The sequence below is a fragment of the Mobula birostris genome, chromosome 30 (genome assembly GCF_030028105.1).
Source record: "Mobula birostris isolate sMobBir1 chromosome 30, sMobBir1.hap1, whole genome shotgun sequence".
Taxonomy (NCBI): domain Eukaryota; kingdom Metazoa; phylum Chordata; class Chondrichthyes; order Myliobatiformes; family Myliobatidae; genus Mobula; species Mobula birostris.
Window position 1 is genome coordinate 14,774,769 of NC_092399.1, and position 19,053 is coordinate 14,793,821.

The window sequence follows — 19,053 nt, forward strand, 5'->3', positions numbered from 1 at the left end:
CTCCAATGTTAATATGTGTATAGCTGTAAAATACCCAGATGAGTTGAGGATGAATTTTAATTATAGCTTTAAAAAAAGATAATCAGCAAACAGTAGCCATTCACGAGTTCTCCAATGTCAACAATTACACTGAACTGCAAGGATACAAAGCTGGAACATCCTCATAGGAGCACCAAATCGAACTGGGAGGTAATGGAAAACAAAGCTGATCTTTGTAAGTTCTATGCTTATTGACAATAATCCAAGAGGCGTGTATTTACGATGCACATTGGTATTCAATGGTCTTATAAACACGATGTCTCTAGTATCAGTTACGTAAACACCCAAATTATATGGTTCTTGCATTAATGTAAAGATGACATATATTGTAAGCACAGCTGCAGATGAGAAACATCGGCAGCATTCGGTTGAGGGAAGAGTAAGGTTGCGTTCAATGTGTTTTGTGCTGAAGGTTCACAGGATTTGCTCGGAAGTACAAAACAAGAGTATCCATCTGTCATCTGTACCCCTGTGTTCACTTAGAATAATCTTGTGGTACTGTATCTAGTCTGTTTGCACTTCTGGAGTCACCATTCCGCGAAGTTCGCATATAACAATGTTTCTCATGGATTTAACTCCATAGTGAAACGCAAACCAGGGAACGATTTTAAAATAGTGCTCTGAGTTCTGAAGTACGGAAATACACCCAATCGAGACTCAAGCCCCCGAGGACGTAAATCTGCAACTCGGATAGCCTCCAACCTTAGACGATGCCCTTACAATAACCTGAAACATACACTAAAGTTTTACCGAAATTCGAATTTTAAATACACCTCCTGATCCGGGATCCATAATCTGCATTAAACCTGCTTACAATTTTGTAGCCCGTGCATTAGACATTTCATTTTCTCTCGTTTTTGAAAGGTTTTGCCCAAAATCCTTGCACAGAATGTCACGTACTGTGTTCACGCACTACACACAGTTTGACTTGTGTTCTATTAACTTATTTATGGTAATATATAGGTATTTTGTTTTATGTGCTGTGCGTGTTATGTGTATTGTGGGTACACCATGGCCCGGAGGAACGTTGTTTCATTTGGCTGTATATGTGTACAGTCAGATGACAATCAACTGGAACGTGCTCGGGTCAATTTAAAATGGCAGTTGGACGCCACAGTGATAAAAGTCCAAACATACGGGATATGATTAAGGGGTAAAAGTATAAACGGAGTTACCTTGACTACAGAAGTCTGACACTCGTTGAAGGAAAGAAGAAAAAAATACGAAAAGGCGAGAAATTCGGTGGGGAAAGGGGTGGGCGGTAGAGTTATAAAAGAGCAACACACACAGAACGTTGGAGGAACTCAGCAGGCCAGGCAGCATCTATGGAAACACGTACAGCCGACGTTTTGGCAGGAAGAGGTTCGGTCCGAAACGTCGACTGAACTTTTTTTCCATAGATGGTGCCTGGCCTGCTGAGTTCCTCCAGCACTTTGTGTGTGTTGCTCAGATTTCCAGCATCTGCAGATTTTCTCGTTTGTAATTTCATATTAGCCGGTTTGGAATCAGAATTGGAGTTTAAGCTAGCATGTGTATTTAAAAGGATATCTGAAGTACCAAGCAGGTTACTACCCGCTGACGAAATGAAATTCTTGCCCCGAACGGGATCTCTCCTCGGTTCCAGGGGTTCCACGGACCCCTTGCATAATGGTCGATGGCATAAAAAAGGTTGAGTACAGTACCCCGGTGAGAAAATCGAAACAAACAAAAAACAGTCTTTTACTGCCTTGCTACGATCGTTGTTTTAAAATTAGGATCAGCGATATTCCAAGGGCGAACAGTTAAACACTGTGCGTAAATATTGAAGTTCTGATCACGTAATTAACTACTACTAATTAGCCATAAGAAAGAGACTATATTCAATTCTAGATATTCTAATTGAATTGTTTCCAGAAAAATCTAGCATTAAGTTTAGGTCTCTGTATCTCATTTTTGGTTTTCTTTACTAAACGAGGATGTTTACTAACTTACAGATTTTCCAACTGTGATAAGACAGCTGAACGGATCCTGACCCGGATCTGGAACGTACCCTCCAAATATCCAGACCTGTCTCTCGGTTTTTTTTTTGCACTACCTTACTTTCCATTTTCTATTTATGATTTATAATTTAAATTTTTAATATTTTCTATCGATTTGTAATCTAGGGAGCGGGAAGCGCAGAATCAAATATTGCTGTGATGATTGGTCGCATCTCTAGGAAGAGGTGCAGTCGACGTTTCAGGCCGAGACCCTTCGTCAGGACTAACTGAAGGAAGAGTGATTCTTTCTTCCTTCAGTTAGTCCTGACGAAGGGTCTCGGCCTGAAACGTCGACTGCACCTCTTCCTAGAGATGCTGCCTGACCTGGCCTGCTGCGTTCACCAGCAACTTTTATGTGTGTTGCTTGAATTTCCAGCATCTGCAGAATTCCTGTTGTTCGCTGTGATGATTGTACGTTCTGGCGACAATGAAGTAGAATGTATAAAGTAGTGACCAGTCCTGATGAAGGGTCTGGGCCCGATACGTCGACTGCTTATTCCCATCCACGGTTGCTGCCTGGTCTGCTGAGCTCCTCCAGCACATTGTGTGAGTTGCTCTAGATTGCCGGCATCTGAGTAGCTCCATTGACTAACCAGACTGTGTGCAGGGTGGGGAATCAAAGTTCACCAAGCCTCGCGTGGAGAATTCCAGGAGCAACGAAAACACGAAAAACACACACATTACGTGTCGAGTTTTAAATGCAAGCGAGAACCAGATTAACTGCAAGAGAATCTGAGGGGCAGTAAAAATTAAACGTGAAGCGAATAAGTGGTCAAAAAGCGTCGCCACATGAGCGCCGCCTAAAGGACAAAAGCAGGAACTGAGCGATAGGAAAAGTAACCCCCTCTGTCTCCCTTCTACCCGATAGGGAGGTACAGTATACTGTACGAAATGATAATGATGATGGGGGCAGTTGAGACACCAGATGTCCGAAAATAAACAGCGTCTACGAGAAAAAGCACCCTCGGAAGTAGGACCAGATGCCTGTTACAATTTTGAGAGAAGTGTTGGAGGAAATGGCAGGGCCAGTCAGCATAATCTTTCACTGCGTTTGGGAATCAAGGACTGGAGAGTAGCCAATGTCACCCCCTTGTCTGCATTAAAGAAAAAAATAAAATTCAGCACCAGCTGGTGGTGGTGGTGGGGCAGCTTCAAGAAACGTCCATTTGGGACAGAACTAATGATTACTGGGGGGGGTGGGGGGCGGGTAGGGAGCTAATTAAGGCCAATGTGATCAATGATGGAATTTCTGCAGAGCAATTGGCTAATATGGACAATGCAGTTAACACTCCCACAAGGGTCTGATAAAATGGCAGATCAGCAAGGACACAGTGCAAAAGGGAGAGTGAAATCATGGGTAGGAAATCAGCCAGTCTTGGCAAATATTTGTACAAAGAACAATAACGAAATCAATACTGACTGAATTCATCGGTTTAATCTAATATTCATCTTTTTTATTTAGGATCATAGATGACAAACCCTTCAATCAGAGTGCTATTCCAGGAGAAAGGTTCCTGTTCCCACACTGGGCTGTCACTTTCACACTCCCCCTACTAGAGCCCGTTCCCTCCTAGGGAATCTATAGAAGTATGGACCAGTAGTTCCCCGCAGTGTCAGTAATTCCCCTCTCAGCATTAGATGAGGTGCTGATACCCGTTAATAATCCATGCAGCAGCTATCAACCACAATGCACTGAGATGTTCTGATGTCATCAATTTAAAATTGTCCAATCAGCAACCACATTTATTTCCACTGTGGGTTAATCTTTACTATTTTTACTCTTTGTCATCAGTTCTGTTCCGTAATTGCACAAGAGCTGGCCACAACTCTGCTAGGGCAATTCACATCCATTACTTTCTCCTCCACAGAAACCCAAACCCTGAACACTCCAGCCCATGCCTCATGCAGGCATGGGAGATTTAAAAGTTGTTACTGATCTGAGTTCCAACGTGGCAAACGTTTGCTGCATGCATTAGTGAATCTATAATCAAACCCATTAAATCTTGTGACTTATAACTAATACAGTATTCACAATCTCATTATTAATGGTAATGTAACCAGGCTAGTTGAGGTCTGACCACAACCCCAGATCTACAAGTAAATCAGAGAGCTTAACATCATTACCACAATGAGCAAATTTTGATAATCGGCTCCACGTATGGGGGCAGAAATGAACTGAGTTTTTCACTGAACAACTATATGCATATGATAATAAATTTTACTTGACTTGAGGTTTGAATCTGGTGTCGAGGAAATGGTGCTGTTGGAATGGGAGTACTTAAAAATAAATTGTTAGGAATCATTGACTAACCATCTGAGCTGGGAAGTGTTAAAACTGAACAAGTACATCTTTGTAAATAAATTATCATCCAAAAGGAACCTTGAAGTGCCTGAAGATACACCAACTCAAAGCAACTGTAGAAAAAATATTAACAATTATAAATAAAGTGGTCAATTAAAGAACTGAGGTTCCTTGCATCTGAACTGGTTTCAATTTTTGGACGAGACTTAAAATAGTAGTGGGGTTTAGTGATTTGCTATCTTCAGTTAGACTGGTGGAAGCTGCTTGGCAATGAAGTCTTCCACTGCGACCAATTCCTGTGCAATGAAAGAAAAGAGTTTTATTAAACTATTTTGAGTAATTCTAATACTGTATTCTTATTTTCGTTCCAAATTACTACCGGTAAAGTTAAATTTCCCCATAACACACAACAGCAGACATTGCAAATTATTATTGCTCCAATATTGTCCTTTCCACTTTCAAAGCTCAAATCCATCAACACCTCAGTCTTGAGGCAAACGCTCACCCACTTTTCCAACTTAATCTTCTAATACCTGGTTTTCATTATAATTACCTCAAAAAAAAACAAGCCAGAAACATTATTCTCTAGATCCTGACAGAATTGCTTTCTTTTCTTTGTTCCTTTGCTGGAAATCAACCATATGATCTGCCATCCATAGTCTAATCGAGCACAGTTTAGTTACTAAAGTCCGACACATCCAGTCGCAGTGAGTGGCGTCAAATTTGACAGAAGAAGCAGTCTTGCACAAATAGACAATTTGGAAGTCAATATAATTTTAACCTCATTATTAACCAGAAAGCTATTTGGCCCAATTCTGACTGAGTGACAATTCCGACAAGGAGCTATTTAATGTTGAAAGACTTTACCTTTGCTTGTCCCCAGTATGCATTAACACAAATATGGGTTGGATGACACAGAAATAGTTATTTACAAACAGAAGAAACTGCAGCAACGCTCACCTGTTGACATGTGCAGTGCTGCATTAAGTATGTTATAAACTGAATGTTTTCTGGATTGACGATTGTCTTTAGCTTATGCAAAGTCATAAAACCAAATTTTAATGTTATCACAGGATCCATTTCCCCATGACATTGCAGGATGCTGATGTCCTTGTTGACATTGCTGCCTGCGGCCTAGAAACATAAACAAATTATACCTGCATTTAAATCATCAGTTGTACCCTTTAATTCATTCCTAGAAATCCCGTTTTATCAGATTAACCAATCATCGTCCTATTACCAAGATCTGGTTAGGTGGTATCTTTCTGATGAGTGTTAAATTGAATTCCAGCTGTGCCCACAAGTGGATAAATTTCTACATTGCGCAGACCAATGTGCAATGCTAGTCCGTCACAGACAAAGCCCTCCCCACCATCGAGCAGATTTACATGGAGTGCTGCCACAGAAAAGCAGTATCTGTCATCAGGGACTCCCGCCACCCAGGCCAGGCTCTCATCAGCTGGAGCCTCAAGTCCCACACCAGCAGGTTCAGAAACAGTTACTCTACAACAATCGGGCTCCTGAACTGACAGAGAGAGTGAACCTTGGAAATTACCCTTTCTGAAGTAGTTTATCTAACAATTTTCTTTACCTCCCCTCACTTTCCACTTGCTGTAGGGACTGCTCCCTCCACGAATACCTTGTCCATTTGTGCCTCTCCACTAATCTCCCTCCTGGCACATACCCCTGCGTCAAGAGAAAAGCTACACCTGCCTATTCACCTCCATTCAAGGCCCCAACCTGTCCTTCCAGGTGAGGCAAGACTTCACCTGCGAACCTGTCGGAGTTGTCTATTGCGTCCGGTGCTCCCGATGCGGCCTCCTCTACGTTGGTGAGACCAATCGTAAATCAGGGGGCTGCTTCGTTGAGCACCTTCGCTCCATTGGCCAAAAGCGGAATTTCCTGATGGCTAAACATTTTAATTCCTATCCCCATTCCCATTCTGACATGTCAGTCTATGGCCTCCTCTTCCAGCACAATGAGGACACTCTCAGGGTGGAGGAGCAGCACCTCATGTTCTGACTAGGTAGCCTCCAACCTGATGGCTGAACATTGATTTCTCCTTCCATTCTGGCCTCTTGCCTCTCCTCCTTCCCTTTCTCCCGTGGTCCACTCTCCTCTCCTATCAGATTCCTTCCTCTCCAGCCCTTTATCTTTTCCCACCCACCCGGCTTCACCTCTCAGCTTCTAGCTTGTCGTCCTTCCCTCCCCCACCTTTTTATTCTGGTGCTTTCCTTTCCAGTCCCAATGAAGGGCTTTGCCCTCGAATGTGGACTGTTTATTTATTTTCATGGATGCTGCCTGACCCACTGAGTTCCTCCGGCATTTCCAGTATCTGCAGAATCTCCTGTTTAAAATTCTCATCTCTCCTGAAGAGATCACAGGTATGAGCACTGTCTAGGACTTCGCCCAAGTCACCTCTCTTCCTACGGAGGCTCCTGCAGAGCTGCAGCGGGAAAACTTGCCACCATTGCAAAACCAATTAACTTCTCAATGCCTAAGCTCACTTCCAGCACGTCAGCAATTAATAACCATAACGAAAATACCTGTTTACTAATCTCACTGGTAATTTATGTTAAACATCACAAAATTATAAATCCATAAAGGTAGATAGAAACCATAGAAACCACAGCACAGAAACAGGCCTTTTGGCCCTTCTTGGCTGTGCCGAACCATTTTCTGCCTAGTCCCACTGACCTGCACACGGACCATATCCCTCCATACACCTCCCATCAGATAACTGAAGGGTAATTTTATCTACTAATGGACAAATCCTACTGCATCTTTATACCATAGTAGAATATGCAAAGTGTTGAGGTACCTGTGGGAATGATTTATGAAGAGGGAGCCAGCAGCTCAGGGCTATAACACCACCTAACTTATGATGGCTTGTTAAAGCAGTGTAGAGAGACAGTGCACCACCCTGTAACACAATGGGAGGAGTTCAGTTACTTCCCTTGACAGCCGTTCAAAAATACTAATTCAGATTTGAGCAAATTAATTCTGAAGATTTACTTGTGAAAATCCTCCCAGGATGATCCTATGTGAAGGAATACCATTTTTGATTTCGTGATCAATAATTGCTTTAACTTGGGGGGAGGGTGGAAATAAAAACAGAAACAGTTATTCATTTGATGTAAACAAACCACATCTCCCCATTCCCTCTCTGTACACATAAGCTGGATACAAATAAGCTGACATCCATTATACAGAACATATATTTTTATATCGTCCACCTTTAGTTGATAAGAACCACATGTTGCTTACTTCTTTGCCACATCTGTACAATTTGGAATTCACTAATATCTGTTCCTGTGAATGTTATGATTGCTGCTTTAGGATGTAATGCTGAGGCTTTGATTGGACCACACTTGAACTGAACTGAATTTACTTTATTTCTTACATCCTTCACATACGTGAGGAGTAAAAATCATTATGTTACATCTCTGTCTAAATGTGTAATGTACAATCATAGTAATTTATAATAAATAGAACAGTCAATGTAATATAGAGTACACACAAATCAGCGTGAGTTCATCAGTCTGATGGTCTGGTGGAAGAAGCTGTCCCGGAGCCTGTTGGTTCTGGCTTTTATGCTGCGGTACTGCTTCCTGGTTGGTAGCAGCTGGAATAGATCATGGTTGGGAGGGCTTGGGTTCCCAATTGTCCTACAGGCCCTTTTTATACACCTGTCCTTGTAAATGTCCTGAATAGTGGGAAGTTCGTAACTACAGATGCACTGGGCTGTCCGCACCACTCTCTGCAGAGTCCTGCGATTGAGGGAGGTTCAGTTCCCATACCAGGCAGTGATGCAGCCAGTCAGGATGCTCTCAGTCGTGCCCCTGTAGAAAGTTCTTAGGATTTGGGAGTCCATACCAAACTCTATACACTTGGATGCAGCCTCAGAATAGAGGGATGTCCATTTTTAGAATAGAGATGAGAAGGAATTTCTTTCACCAGTGGGTGGTGAATCTGTGGAATGTGTTGCTAGGCACGGCTGTCACTGAGCATAAGTACAGCAGAGGCTGATGGGTTCTTGGTTAGTCAATGGCACGAAAGGCAGGAGAATGGGGTTGACAAAGGATAATAAATCAGCCATGATGGAATGGCACAGTAGAGTCAATGGGCCACGTGGCTTAATTCTGTTCCCATGTCCTATGGTGGTAAGATCCAAGCCCAAAATCATCTTGCCCTCTGTTCTCCCGCTTGCTTTCAGGTCGCAAAGCACGCTAGCTATCTTGATAATTGCCCTGGTCCTCCACCCAAATCCATTACTGATCCCCCTCTTTCTTTCTTGCCACCAGCTCTGGCCTGAGTTGCTGCCTATGAGGTGCACGCTCCATTATGGAGAACAGTCACTAAACTTCATCCATTCTCACTTGCCTAATCGAGACCATGGTGAGAAACAGGGTTAATGACTTTCACCTTCCTGCTTACACACTTTAGAGTCTCCCTTGGGAATCAGTTCCTATTGAAGTTCTATCTCAAGTATTTGCTCAGGAACTATGCCTTTTCCGTTTGGAACTATACTTGTACACCCTCTTTTTAATATAGTACTTAATCTTTCACTTCCCCCTGTTTGATGGGATTTTTTCTTTGCATTCCCAACCTTTTTTATGCCATGGACCAACACCAGTAAGCAAGGGGGTCTATGCAGCCCCCCACTACAGTCACGGGGAAATTCCTTTGTTAAAAGTGCTGCTGCACACTTAAAGTGAGAAGCCCATTACTCATCTGCCCCTCATCAAGAGCATGGAGTGGATGAACAGCAACAAAAGGGAACTCACTGCAGTCAGCAGCTTTCTTTATACCAGCTTCATCTTCAGCATCATCTGGACTTAATCCAGTCAAGTCAAACCTTTTAAACAAAAGACAAACTTTTACTTTAAGAATGATATTGCACTCATCAGGCTCCAAGGGTAGTCGTAACTGAAGGGTGGTAGTGGGGACGAGCTCCCACTGCTAAACAAATGCTCTTCATGGCGTGTCTCAGACAGCCTCTGACAACCAAGTCCAACTCCTGGCCTTCACGTGTGTCATGGTTCTTATGCCCAGCGGAGCTGTTCTCACTGACATTATCAAAGGGGCAAAGGCAGGCCACTGGTGCCTTAAAACCAGTTGCTCCGGGCAGATGGGGCTCGTTAACCACAGATGGTAGCTCATCTAGGAGAGGGAAAACTCCGATTTTGAACCTCCGCTGCCTTGTGGCTATACCCGCTCACGGGAAAGGCTTTGGGAGTAAACCCCGAGGAAAAACCCGGAGTCGGAGTCCCGAAGGCGGCTGACTGCTGTACCCAGCATCGGCACGGCAACTCCTGCGATGTCGCTGGCGCCAAACCGTACCGACTCTCGTCGTTCCTTTGGACCTGTCGTCAGCACGGAGAGGGGGTCCCACTGCACGGGCAACAGACAGATCTCCATATCAACTCTGCCCTGGCTTGCACCCTAGAGAGGCCACTCCAGCTTCACTCCAGTGACTAACAGAGGCGCAGCACCCATGGTCGACCACGACCGACGGAGACCACACACACACTCATCAACACGGGTCTCTAATCACTAGGCAAATACTGACTCAATGCATTTTACATATAAACTTGTTTCTCTATTTCACTTGACACCTGTATATATACACACACACACACACACACACACACACACACACACACACAGACACCCACACGCACACACAGACACCCACACGCACACACGCACCTGCACACACACACACACACACACACACCCACACACACACACCCACACAGACACACACCCACACACACACACCCACACAGACACAGACACACCCACCCCACACATACATGTCCACACACACACACACCCCACACACAGACCCACACACAGACCCACACACAGACCCACAAACACACACACACACACACACACACAGACACCCACACACACACACAGACACCCACACGCACACACAGACCCACACACAGACACACACAGACCCACACACACACACACACACACACACAGACACCCACACACACACACAGACACCCACACGCACACACAGACCCACACACAGACACACACAGACCCACACACACACACACACACACACACACACTGCCCCTCTGCTGGTCAGGGTTGACCGTGGACGTTGCATTAAAGCTGTCTGTGTTGGAGTCAACACACAAGCCAGGGCAGTATTCAAAGGAACAGTTTGGCACCAGTGGCGGGGCAGGAGTTGCCAGTCACTGCAGCTCCGGATTGTTCCTCGGGCTTTACACCCAAAGCCTTCCCCACGAGTGGGTATAGCCACAAGGCAGCGGGGGTTTGAGATCAGAGTTTCCCTTCTCCTAAATGAGCTGCCAACCGTGGCCGATGAGCCCCATCTGTCCAAAGCAACTGGTTTTAAGGCACCAGTAACCCGCCTTTCCCCTTCTCGTGTTGGTAGAAACAGTCCTGCCAGGCTCAGTGGCTGAGCCACAGAGTAAGGCCAGGAGCTGGACTTGGTTGTAGAGTCTATTTGAGATGCACACCAGTGAGAGCATTATAGTGGGAGCTTGTCCCCACTACACCTCCCCCACCCCCCACCCCTCACCAGCTATAACCATTTTAGGAACCACACGGACACAAACGCTTGCCTTACAGTGGTGGTTGCCCTGCTTCATATTTTCAAAAATGTTTGCACTTCAGATATCCAATATTTGCAAAACCAATTTTGATTTCTTGTACAATACAGTAGTTAACACACTTAACTGCACTTGACTGTCACCAGGATACATTTCTGCAAATACTGGGTCAACACAGAGAAAGGCCATATTTGATCTGGCAAAACGCAAAGAGCTAAATAGTTTAAAAGTTGATCATTGCTAATAACTCGAAAGGAAGAAATGCAAACAGTTATGATGATTTAAGGAAAGGATGAGGCACAAACTATAAACGGCAATAGAAGAGAAATTATACAGAATTTAGCCTGACATGAACTATTTATCCCCTTGGGGCAAGATACTCTTAATGTCAAAAGAAAATTTTTTAAAAAACCCAGAAAATTGAAGAGATGAAAGCCAATAGACAGTTATCGGAGAAATCAAATAGACAGAACAAGCCCAAGTTCAAAGGAACAAAGGAAATTCTCGCTCGACCCGTATCACAATAATAGAGAATGAGTCAGTTTAGAGTACGTGAGGCTGGGAAGTGGAAGAAAAGTGAAAAGTGTCAAGAGAAAACTGTGCCACCTGAAATGGAGGATACAACATTAAACTGTTATTTATAGTGGAGAAACAGGATTTTTTAATAATAATTTTTTTCCTGTAGCACCTTTCACACATTAAGATGCAGGCTCATAGTGCTTTACATAGATTGTGAAGATGCATCAATACAGTCATAAAAATACCCGACAAAATTAAAAATCTTAAGTCAAACATTATATAGAATAAAATGTAATCAAATACACCAAATTATATAAATATAATCAACATCAACAGGCATAAGTAGGCCAAGTTTAAAAAGTAGGTTCTTGAGAAGTGTTTTGAAGTTGTACCTCAGTACTAGTTTGGCGCATCTCAGTTGGTAGAATATTTCAGATTCCAACAAAACGCCATCCCATCAGTTCTTAGGAACACTAAGCAAACCAGCATTTGTGGTTCTAAGATTATGATAGGGATGTGAGGGGATACACACTCCAAAATATACAGAGGAGCTAGGTTATTCAGAGCTTCATATACAATTAAAATTGATCCTAAAGGACAGAGGCAGCCGGTGTAATGATGCTAAAACCAGTGAAATGTGCTCAGATTTTTTTATTGGTTAAGATTCTTGCTGCTGCATTTTTGAACAAGCTGTAGCCGGTTTATATCTTTCTTAGGCAGTCCTGAAAAGAGTGCATTACTGTAGTCTAATGGCTAAAAACAAAAGTGTTTATTAGTTTTTCTGCATCTTCTGCTATCAGTAACCAACATTTCTGGTTTGTTTTGGCATCCTTTTACAATAATGGAGACTAGAGGTCACCAAAATAAAGCAAGCAAATTAACAGTTAGAGCAGAAAGTAATGGCAGTGAAGACTGACAAACCCCTCAAGATGATTTCCATCCCAACATATAAAGCTGGGGGTTCCCAACCTTTTTTTTTTAATGCCATGGACCAATACCATTAGGCAAGGGGTCCATGGTCTCCAGGTTGGGAACTCCTGAGATAAAGGACATTGGCAAGGAAATTACAGATGTCCCAATGATCAGCCAAGGTTCTCTCAATTGAGAAACAGTGCACTTAGCTTGGAAAATTGCACCTCTAGCTTCACGGTCTAAGATGAGAGGAGAAAGCAATGGAATTACAGACCAATTTGCTTGTTGGGAAATTACTAACAGTTATAATTAAGGATAGAAGCTATGGACAGGTACTCTGTGGCTAATAGGATGCAGCAATACAATGAGTTGGGTTCCAATTATTACCATAATTTTGAACTTAGGTAGTGGGATAAAATGCATATCACCTTCCTGCTAGCCTCCTTCCCCTCCCCCACCTTTTTATTCTGGTATCTTCCCCCTTCTTTTCCAGCCCTGAAGAAGGGTCTCGGCCTGAAACGTCACTGGTTCATTCATTTCTGTAGATGCTGCCTGACCTGCTGAGTTCCTCCGGCATTTTATGTGTGTTGTCATAGAAACTGCAGTTTGAGAATATGCCCACTTTGAAGGGAATGATGCATTGATTTATCAGAGTACAACTTGGGTTTGAAATTGAGATCTGAATTAGAAAAAAAATTTACACAAACGAAGGTGGGCGTCACTGGAATTTGGAATATGAAGAGTGTTTGTAACTTATGGTAAGTGGATCTGGTGGAGAAATTATTTGGGAATCTAGGACTGCAGGTCTAATGACTAGATCCAGGCCTTTCATAACATAAGGTGAAAAACCTTTCCACTTACAAAGTGCAATACATTTGGAATTCCTTTACAAAAGACTATTAATATTGAGTCAGTGATTAAGTTTAAATGGTCACAAAATGAGGCAAGGGTGCACATGAAATTAGCCAGGATATTAAAAACTGGACTCCCAAGTATTTAAATAAAACAATTTAGAAGGCAGAGGAAAAATGATAATGGGTAGGGTGACAGAGAAATAAGACAAGAGTGTCATGAAAGGAGAAAATTTATGAATGACAGAAAAACTTACTCACCATGATGGAATCGATGCAAAGTTTTTCAATTGCACAGGCATCTTTGGCCTGAATAAACAAGAATTAAATCACATTCAGAAATTATACCTCAAATATATTCAAGCTTCACAATATTAATGTGTTTTGTTGTAATTTAGACCTCATAGTCAACCATGTTATTTCATCCCAAATATAAAATGATCATTGCATTTCATATTGTTTCAGGACAACAAATGACCCAAAGACAAAATTCTGGACTGATCTAAAAGGACAGAAACACAAAATTAATTTTCCCAAAAGTACGTTGCTACCCAGTGGGGAATGAATTCAGATTGATGATAGCTGCTGCTGAAAAACGACTGTGCTAACTGCTACACCCAGAGGACAATGAGGACTTTAAGTCATAGCAGTCCTGGGTATATAGACAGCTTTTCCGGACCCAATCCGGTCACTTGGCGGTAAAACACTTTACAGTACAGGTGACCCAGGTTCAATTCCCGAAGCTGCCTGTCAGGAGTTTGTACGTTCTCCCTATAGGTTTCCACCGGGTGCTCCGGTTTCCTCCGACAGCCCCAAGTTGTACCAGTTGATAGGTTAATTGGTCATTATAAATTGTCCCGTGATTGGGCTGGGGTTAAATCGGTGGGTTACTGGGCAGCGTGGCTCAAGGGGCCTATGGGGCCAGTAATCAGACGGACAGATCATATTAAGTATGTGCTGGGAGGAGAGAGTCCTGGTGAATCAGCTCAGGTCGGGTGATTTGCTGCAACTCATGGTAAATGACTGTCATCTAGGCCCTTGGACCACTCTCACCGTGTCCCTTCAACTGCAATGTTAAGATGAGAACAAGATTAAAACAGTGGCAGTGCAAAAGCATTTCACCCTTCTGCAATCCTGCACTTTCTCCACCACAGTCAAGATGAACACAACTCCTCCTTCCCCATACTGGGGTCCGGGCACTACTCTTTGAGATCAAGGAGCGAGAAGTTTAAGATCTCTCTAGATGAGTTACCCACAGAATTCATGACCGCTAGTCTTTGCCCTTTTCTGATCTCAAAGCCTCCAGCAACAATATCAAGCAGGCAGATGTGACACAAGGAAGTGAACTGGTGTTCAACGTCATCAGTTTAAAGAGAATATTTCAAACGAACACAAAGAAAACGTGAAAGCATTAATCGTCATGTTGAACTTACGCATGAGGGCAGATATATTTCACATAGGGAAGTCGGATAGAAGACAGCGACTCAGCCCATGCATATCTGAGAACAAATTTCAAACTTGTCAGTCCAATCATCTAACAGTTACAAAATATCTTCTAATCTACCTATGGTCTTTTATTGGCTCTCCTCCATTATGTCCTGTTTAAATTTAGAGAAAATAAGACGTCGGACATTTGATACATCCTTTAAATTTGTGCAAATCTGGTGACCTTTTATCCAATATTTTCACTTAACCTGATTTATTACTCTTTCAATCTTTTTTCGAAGTTTTAGATTTGATCCGAAAGTCTTGCTTTTTTTTTGGTTGCATCCTCAAAATGGACTGCCCAGTCCCTTTTTTTTTGTTTTTTTTATATATAGTGCAGTGATTTTTTTCTCTCTCTTTATTTAAAGCTCAATGTTTTTTCTTTTCTCTTCATAACTGATAAGAAGAGAATTGCTATTTTTATTTTTTTAATATTATATATTTATACTAGTTTAATAATATGATTTTGACAATGTTTATCTTAATCTCGGTTTATATTGTTACTGATATATATATTTGAGATAATTCTCCTCTTGATTGTACTTATGCTCCTTTTAAATCAATAAAAAGATTAATAAAGGAAGATAAAATATCAAATTTTAATCCAGCAGATCCTTTGTGTCTCTAATTTTAATCAGTAATACCAGCTGATATGCTGAAAAATTATTTTGGTGGTTCTGCACGTTGTAGGCAAAGCCAGCAATTTTTGCCTATCCATAACTGCCCTTGGTTCATTTCAGAGGACATTCCAGATTTAACCATCATGGTTGGTCCTAGAGTCATATACAAGATTTTAATGTAAGATTTTGCCCTTCCCCCTCAGATGATATTAGTGATCCAGAATGAAGATTTTGAAATTATTATTACTGATGATTCTCTTTAAATACAGTCCACTTAATTAAACAAATTTAAATTCCAGAACTGCTACAGCGGGATTTGAATTCTCATCTCAGTTTTGTTATTCCAGGCTTTTAGATATTAGTCCAGTAATGTAACTCTTTCACACATGCAAAAATTGTAATGGAAAACAAGGGGAAAATATTGAAATCAAAGGTCAAGTTCATTTTCATACGCACAAGTGTAATGAAAAACCTACTTGCCCTGTAGCATCGTAGGCACAAAGCATCATATAGGCAACATTCACAAGGAAAACAAAAGTGATACAAAAGTTTTACAAGAAAACACAATTAGAACAAAAAAAAGTCCACTTTAGTGCCAAGTGGTCAAAGTGTACAAAGTTTTGCTGAACTGTCGCGACTAGGGTTATGTTTTTAATTCAGGACACCTGATCCACAAATCTCCAAGTACCACAGCATCTCTAAACTAGCTTGGAATTGGATAAAATTGAACAGGATAGGAAAACGAATGGCCTGTTTACTTCATTATGCTTTTAAATACACGGAAGCATTTTAAAATACAAAACACCTTCAGTCATTCAGCTTTTTTCACTGTTCATTTTGTCTACGTGAACGTGGAGAGGACGACTCCTATAGTGCAGGAGCCTAGGACCAGGGGTCACAGCCTCAGACTAGAAGGACATCCCTGTAGAATAAAGATGAGGAGGAGTTTCTTCAGCAACACACACAATGCTGGAGGAACTGAGCAGGTCAGGCAGAATCTATGGAAATTTCTTTAGCCAGAAGGCGGTGAATCTGTGGCAGTTACTGCCACAGGCTGATGAGGAGGCCAAGTCATTTGATATATTTAAAATAGAGGTTCGTGATTAGTAGGGGCATAAAAGGTTACGGGGAGAAGGGGAGAGTGGCGTTGAGAGGGATAATAAATCAGCCATGAAGGAATGGCGGAATAGACTCGATGGGCCAAATGGCCCTGCTCTACTCTTATATATTGTGGTTTATATTCCTTTCTTCTTTCTTGATGCTGCCGCTGTCTGAGGTTTCTCTACAGATTAGACGTTAAATCTCAGACTAATTGCTGTGGTGCCAAGCCCTGCACAGGATTCAAATGTGACTTCTCAGAGGCAATAGACGGTGGTTGAAGCACAAAGGGGAATGGGAGCTAAACATCCACTAATGGTTCCATGGTTCTCATTCAGAAATGCCAGACCTATGCAAGTTAAAACTACATTAGGTGAGTATGGCTGAACTTAGTACTGTAAGACATTTTAGCTTGCGGAGGCGCAGGTAAGATGGTTTAAAAGAGTCAAGAGTCTCATCGGGCTGACCACAACAAATATCAGCGTATACATTTCTTTCTGATTGGAAAGCTCAAGGAAGAAAGTGGGAAGTGTATATGTTCAGCGAGTAGGATGACCAAAGTTAGAAATGGTTGGAAATGACAGTCCTAGTCATCACTGAACGACCAACAATGTGATGCTACTGCCAGTATCGTTTTTCATTACACCTGTGCATACATGTACTTGTGCATATTCCAATAAAACTCAACCCTGAAGTCTAAATATCCATCTTGTGTAACAAATGATCTAATTTTACCTCCACGGAAATGCAACTGGCTTCAGCTCAGTATCTTTCATTGACAGAATCAATGCTTATATACTGTAATTATACTATTAAAGCAATGCTATATTATAACTGACAACAATGCTTCTTACAAATAAGTGATGAATACATCAAACAACTGTAATGTGGATTAAATAAAGGAGTTAATTCCCGAGCCCCAGCGGAAGCAACGTGTTGAGTCCTTGAGCAAGGCACTTAATCACACATTGCTCTGCGACGACACTGGTGCCAAGCTGTATGGGTCCTAATGCCCTTCCCTTGGACAACATTGGTGTCATGGAGAGGGGAGACTTGCAGCATGGGCAACTGCTTACAACCTTGCCCAGGCCTGCGCCCTGGAGAGTGAAGATTTTCCAGGCACAGATCCATGGTCTCGCAAGACTAACGGATGCCTTTACTTTACTGTTAATGGGAGCAGCTCCCCCATTATCGTGACCATGTAGATTATTCACATGTAAATCATATTAGCTAGTGCCACCTATTTACCTCCTGGGGATTCACAGATCAACAAGAATCCCAACCTGCTTAATGCCCAACTCAGGAAGATAACTGATAATAATCACAGTATTTTTCTTTTTCCTGTTAACAAAAATTAACATGCAGGTGGAGTATTTCAGCTGGAATAAAGTTACTGAAGACCAGAACATGAATCTGGACCTGAAGGTATTCACAGCCCAATTAGCTGTTCAATAACGTAGACGAGTCAAAAAAAACCATCAGATTGAGGAATACCGTTAGTCAATTTATCCAGGGAAGAAAATGAAGCGCACATTTTGCCTCCAAGATAATATTTATTAATATTCCTACAGATGGATCTGGGAAATTAACTTTATGGAAAATAGGTGATAAAAATACATCACACAGCAACATAGTGTATACGACTATTAGGTAAACCTCAGAATGCAAGTGGCAAATGCCTTTCATCATAAGAAAAAAACATTTAGCATACATTTAATGTTTTACATCACTACAGTTAGAAGTTTCACTTAAACTCACCCACTGTCTCCAAGTCCATGCAAGAAAATAACCTATGCAACACAATTGAAACAAGCATGAATATATACGGTACCATATAGCAAAGACAAGAGATACGATCCAATAAAACAATGTCAAACACAATATGATAGTAGCAATGGTATTTCAAATTAACTACGGAGGAAATTAATGCCATATTCCCCTTTTAGATCCCCACCAACCCTCCCACCTCTCACCTTAAGGAGCTGTCCTCATATCATGGGAAAGAGATTTTTATTATCCACTTTATCTATCACCCTCATAATTATATATACTTTTATCAGTTCTTCTCCTGGCCTCTTCAGCTTCAGAGAAAACAAACCAAAAGACAGCGCTGGAGAGCATATTGCTTACCACTGCCGTCTCCCGTTCTGTCCCAGACACTGTCGCGGCTTCGTCGAGCAGCGGCAAAGACATGTTGTTACCACACATACATCAACTGTGATACCTTCAGAGACAGAAGCAGGAATAACCTGTTATGGTTCCCAGCTGGCACTTAAAAGAACGAGAATGTTATTTTGAAAAAATAAACCCAGAGGCTCAGGGCCAGAGACACACAAATGTATGAGGAACATTTCAAAAATGTTTGTTTCAGGTAAATGCTGTGCATTCCAAAGAGAAATTTATTCTCCATATGAAACAATGCGATATATACCTGCAACTTCAAACTGAAAAAACTCTGCATCCAGTAGGTCTTTACTACCATCATACAATGTGCTGGCATAATATACTGAAGAAAATACTAGACATAGGAGAAAATCTATAGCAAATTGGCCCTCAAAATATTAGCATATTATCACAACCGAGTTTTAAATTGTGTTTAAATAACAA

General features: G+C 41.9%; 1 protein-coding gene across 1 annotated transcript; it reads right to left on the reverse strand.

The window, feature by feature from the left end:
• Nucleotides 1-4,604: 4,604 nt before the first annotated feature.
• On the reverse strand, nucleotides 4,605-18,654 carry lypla2 (lysophospholipase 2). Its single transcript, XM_072247109.1, has 9 exons — nucleotides 18,577-18,654; nucleotides 18,205-18,236; nucleotides 14,677-14,742; nucleotides 13,505-13,552; nucleotides 9,147-9,217; nucleotides 7,375-7,448; nucleotides 7,181-7,282; nucleotides 5,320-5,493; nucleotides 4,605-4,655 (listed from the first exon to the last, which is right to left on the reverse strand). The coding sequence occupies exons 1-9, from the start codon at nucleotides 18,652-18,654 to the stop codon at nucleotides 4,605-4,607; spliced, it is 696 nt and encodes a 231-aa protein (XP_072103210.1).
• Between the last annotated feature and the right edge of the window lie 399 nt (nucleotides 18,655-19,053).